The sequence below is a fragment of the Wickerhamomyces anomalus genome (assembly GCF_001661255.1).
Source record: "Wickerhamomyces anomalus NRRL Y-366-8 unplaced genomic scaffold WICANscaffold_12, whole genome shotgun sequence".
NCBI classification, from domain to species: domain Eukaryota; kingdom Fungi; phylum Ascomycota; class Saccharomycetes; order Phaffomycetales; family Wickerhamomycetaceae; genus Hansenula; species Hansenula anomala.
This window is the reverse complement of record NW_017567121.1, coordinates 10958-16654: the sequence shown is the minus strand read 5'-3', so window position 1 is coordinate 16654 and position 5697 is coordinate 10958. Positions and strand designations below refer to the sequence as shown.

Sequence of the window (5697 nt, the reverse complement as noted above, 5' to 3'; positions counted from 1 at the left end):
AACACCCGAACACCACACCCGAACACCACACCCGAACACCACACCCGAACACCACACCCGAACACCACACCCGAACACCACACCCGAACACCCGAACACCACACCCGAACACCACACCCGAACACCACACCACTCAGTATTTTCAAGAAATAAGACCTGTTGTAACATCTAGGAAGCCAATTATTACGTGTACCAAGCTCTTAGAACCTGAAACCTTCTCAATTTCGAAATAATGCTTGATATATGCAACAAAGTCAATCATGTGATCGGTCACGTGATCTGTCACCTGATAAGATATCTCATTATCAAATAACTCTATAATCTGCTACTACAGATTAAATATAAATACCTATAGTATCATCAGAATTCCCTAGAGTATCTACTTGCAAATTTATATTAGATTCGGGCTTGATTTGAAGAATTTGATTTTTCACTATATTGACCAACTTTGATTACCAATATCTTAAGCAAATAAAGAGTTCTATGAAAAATGATTTTAACCACATTAATCAGTGCGTTTTAAAGATGCTATATTCTTAGTTTCAAAACAATACAAGCTCAAAATAAAATTTCATTTGCTTAGTTGAACAAAATTTATGGGCCCCCACAGTAAACAAAAATACATATAGTCCAAGAATTAGAATTGATATCGAGCTCAAAGTTTCCATTCTAACTAAACTCAGGGCTTCCCCAGTAGATCCAAAAGAAAGTTCTAAATTCAAATCAGTTTTGAGAGTTCTATATAGCATTTTCTATATTTTAAGCATTATAAGTAATTTGAAATATTTCCATAACCTGAAGCACTTTAACCCAAGTTAGAAATTCTATTATATAAGTGAGGCCCAGTAATCTAATTACACTTTGTTTCATGAATTAATTGTGCTTGAGACAAAAATTATCCCTTGATAAAATTACGACATTTTGACAAATTCAAACAACAACCATATTTTTTTGAAAACCAAAGCAATTGATGAAACACTTATATCCATGAGATTCTCCATGCTCACTTGATTGATAGATCTAGTTAGACTTTGATCAGACTTTCAAAAATATCATAAATGTTGAAAATCTTGAACCTAGTATACACTACAACCATTAATTACCCAACCAATAGTAAATTAATAACCAATAGTAAATGCTCATCATAATACTAGACCAATGCTTCTACAAGATCCTTCAGCAATAGAAGATACCTTTATTTTTAGTATAATATATCTACATTTTCCCGAGTGGCATCTCCAAACTGTATAACCACCAAAATTTCACCACCAACAAATACCATAACCCGTAAATGCCAAACAATTAACATACTCTGATCCAGCAACACAACCTCCATGTATAGCAGCTTATCCAGCTATAAAAACAATATTTATATCCCTGTTTCTGAAATCCAAAAATGATTAGGATCTTATACCTAGTTGAAAAGACTGAAGACCAAATAGCATCCATAATAACAATATCCATTTCCACCAGCTAGTTTATATTAGGAACCATTAGTTCATATAGCTTTAACTCATTCTAATCTATTTGTTAGCTTCATTAATAATTGGACATGGCTCATTTGCAAATTTTATTTCAACACCTAAGACTTTCTACTTTTAGCATTCACATTCTGAGCAGCAAAGTGGATGGTTTACAATCATTTGGGCAACTAGTGGAACAGTAACTTTTGATTCAGCCTCTGCTAAATCACACGTTGTTAACCAACACTTGATTGTTGAAAAGTAATCAATAAAACATCACACATTATTCTCTTTTGTAAGACTTTCAATACCATAAAGTTAACCCCTTTATAAACCCCCATTATTTTATGGTTTCTCATACATTCAGTTCCAATTTATTGACCTAGAATAACATTGATCCTCCATACCCTTTATGATTTAAAAAGTTGACCATCCATTCAATTTGATGCTTGAAATACCTAATCTGATTAACAATTGGCAAAATAAAGCATGATAATATATCTACCATTGATTAGCTTTCATGAGACTCATATTTGTAGTCATTGATATTGTTTGTTGTTGTTGTTTTTGATTGTTGTTGTTGAAGAAAATTCAGGGGCAAACATTTTTCAACGACATTTTTCAAAACAAAAAAAAATCGACGTAACCGGACTTAGCTTCTTAACTACTGGAGAATTTTTGGAGGGCACATAAAAGAACAATATAGACTCTTTCATTAGAGAGTAACAAGTTCAGTAGCATAATTAAGATGCTGAATAACTATAGCCAACTTTTGGAGACTCTATAGCTTCAATTGGGTCAGCTGTCATGTGATTTTGACCAATTTTCAAATTCGCGGAACAACATGAACAACATAAACAGTGACATTTCCACAGACTGAAAGCATTTTTTTGATATTCTACAACTACCAGGCTATTCAGTTCCCTTTATTACCCTAATAAATCCTCTTATGGAGACTCGTGGCCTTTTGTAGCAATTTCCATTTGGGTTTCAAATTTGAAATTTTGAAGAATTTTAACAAGTACATAAAACATCATTACTATACCAATTGCTATTTCTGAATCCTCATTAGATGGACTTTATGGTTAAGTGCCAACCATAAATCCATATGCCAAAGGAATTCTTGACAGGACTTCTGGAAGTACATAAAGAATTCAATTTCCCGAGAGGCCTTCGCAACAACGAAAATCATATATCTAAAAATATTAGTACTTATAAAACATGAAATTAAAAATTGATTAATGTAGCGTTAAAATTCACCAGTCTTTCCATAGAAACCACCCGACTCAAAACATCTTGACTCAATATTGGCTTCAAGATCGACCTTCTCGCAAAGTCATGAATTTCAAATATGAAAATTTGTTGTCAACAATATTACTGATTTTCCAAGATCTACCAAGAAATCCTGAAGAATTACACTGTGGTGCTATGGTGCCTTGTATACGCTATCCACTGGTACTACGTCTTCTTTGAAATCCGGAAGTTCATACTTTTGACCTATTGTTGTCGTCGGTGATTACCCCAGATTTTAAGTATCATCAAGTACCTACCTCAACAGAACAACTCAAAATCCCTGATTAGGGGCGCTTATATCTTCTCATTTTTCTCTATAAATCCCACTAAATAACTAAGAATCTACTGTTGCTGAAATTTGGGTATCCCGGGGTGAACTGCCTATAATGTTGACCTTCACTATGGACATCACCAAATCCACTATTCCCTTCAAAAAACCACGAAATTAGAGACCTTTTCTACCTTAACATATAGAATCCCATTCCTGCCATCTCATGTCATTGTTATGTTCTCTAAGTCGGAAGATTAGATCCACTAGGGTACTACTATTTTTGCCATCAATTCCACTTTTGACCAACTTTAATTACCATTATCTTAACCAAATCAAGACTTCTGTGAAAAATAATTATAACCACGTATATGAGAGCACCTCAAGGAACCTACATGCTTTGTTTCAAAACAATACAAGCTCAAAATAAAATTTCAGATCCTTAGTTGAACAAAATTTTTGAACCACCATAGTGAACAAAATTGCATATAGTTCAAGAATTCAAATAGATATTGAAACGTTTTCATTCGAACTACAATCAGAGCATTTTGTGAGACTTGAGCTTCATTACATTTGATAGCAGCAGTTTATAAATCGTAATCAAAATATCCAGAATCAGCCAATAAACCATTAACTTCCATCAGAAATGTTAACTACACCTGTAATTAAATCAGTTCTGTGAGCATCAATAATTGAAACATCTAATGGGGTGTTTCTAGCCAAATCTTGAATCAACAATTTATCATTCTTAACATTGGTGACCAATGGAATAGCATAATCAACAGCCATTCAGCGAGTTCTGTAACCTTTGGAAACTGGTAAGTTGATGTACAAATCAACCAAATTTGGCCAAATGATTCAATGAAAATTCATATCTTTGAGTTTCGTCATCATTGACAATTTTCAAATATTGCACTGGGTTACCATGTTCTTTGGTGAAATCAGCAATACCAGCAGTGGCAAATATTTTGTAACCTAATTCACTTAAACGTCTAATTGAAGGTAATAATTTCAGTTTATCTTTGGTAAATGAAAACCAGTAGAAATCAATGATTTCAAGTAAGCTTCACATTTGTTATGACCAAATGTAGCAACTTCACCAGTAGAGGCCATTTCAACAACAAGAATTGGATCAGCACCAGATAAACGTGAAAATGAGAATTGAGGAACTTTAACACATTCTTCTGGTGATTTGAACAATGAATGTAGCATCACCAGAGTGAACACCAGCATTTCCAACGTGTTCTGAAACAACATGCATGATCAAGTTACCATCTTTAGCAAGAGCATCCATTTCAACTAATGGTAAAGAAATAACACCTGAAGATTGTTCAATTTCATAAATATCGAAGATACGTTCCAAGTTGATAGTTTCTAAGTATAATCTATCAGTTTCATCATAATTAGTTGAAACAGTTTCTGAATTATAGTTAACCATGATAGTTTTAGTACCATTGGCACGTAAAGTTTTGACTGCTGTAACAGCACACGAATCAAATTCAACTGAAGAACCATTACGGTAAATCCTAGAAGCATAACAACATGATCTTATTTAACTTGAGTTGGTTCTTCACCACCAAAATTATTTATAAGCTGAAGCATCGATATCACCTTCAGGGATACCATCCAAAAAATTTTAAACTGGTTCACCAACGTTGTATTATTTTGAGCAGCAACTGAACAATGTAAAATACAAGTTCTACCAATATCTTGATCAACAACGGCTTTAAAATCTTCAGTTTACCATAAGGAATTATAAATCTAAAATTGGGACTAATATTTTGACATAATAAAAGGAAATAATCAATATCTTGGTGGTTAACTTGTTCTCTAACTTCAAGAGATATGGAAACTAACTCACCAGTTTCTGGCTAATATATTGAAGCTTGACAATCCAAGGATTTTGGAAATCAATATTTAATTTCCTGAGAACCAATGCATCTTGTAAGTTATTCTTTGGTGAATTTAAAATAGTATCATCCAATCCTTCCAACAATAAAACATCTCTAATAGCCAATTTAAGAATTGGTTCATCCATTTCAGATCTAGCAGCAATAATTCCACCAGATGGTTTTTTATTTGCTCTCATTTATCACCGGAAATCCCTGGGGCATTCAGACATTGAGCCTTTCACTATTTAACAAAGCTATTGTCAGTATTTGATTGAAGGACTAGAGAAACTATGGTGGCAAACGTACGTTTCATCACAAATGTTGATGCTGTTGTTGTTGTTGTTGTTGTTGTTGTTTGTTGTTGAAGAAAACAAGGGGCGAAAATTTTTCGACGACATTTTTCAAAACAAACATGACATTCGAGTGCCCGGCCGAACTAGTTTCTTAACTACTAGATAAACTTTGGAGGACGTAAAACAACACAATATAGATCATTTAATGAGATAGAAACAAGCTCAGTAGTATAATTAGGCTGCTGAATAGCTATAGCCAAGTTTTGGGAGAGATAGAGTTACAATTGGGTAAGCTGTCATGTGATTTTGTCCAATTTTGAAATTCGCGGAACAACATGAACAACATAAACAGTGACATTTCCACAGACTGAAGCATTTCTTGATATTCTACAAATACCAGGTTATTCAGTGTCCTTTTTTACCCTAATAAATGTTCTTCTGGAGACTCATGGCCTCTTGTAGCAACTTCCACGGCGACTTGAAATTTC

The 5697-nt window shown here is 33.8% G+C and overlaps 1 protein-coding gene across 1 annotated transcript; it reads right to left on the bottom strand.

Annotated features, from left to right (window-relative positions):
- Window positions 1-3859: 3859 nt before the first annotated feature.
- Window positions 3860-5113, bottom strand: WICANDRAFT_65847 (uncharacterized protein; the record flags this gene model as incomplete). The annotated part of the gene is made up of 5 exons (XM_019183999.1): window positions 3860-4044; window positions 4095-4208; window positions 4240-4571; window positions 4679-4748; window positions 4882-5113. 5 exons carry the CDS (start codon window positions 5111-5113, stop codon window positions 3860-3862), a joined length of 933 nt encoding a protein of 310 aa, XP_019035882.1.
- Between the last annotated feature and the right edge of the window lie 584 nt (window positions 5114-5697).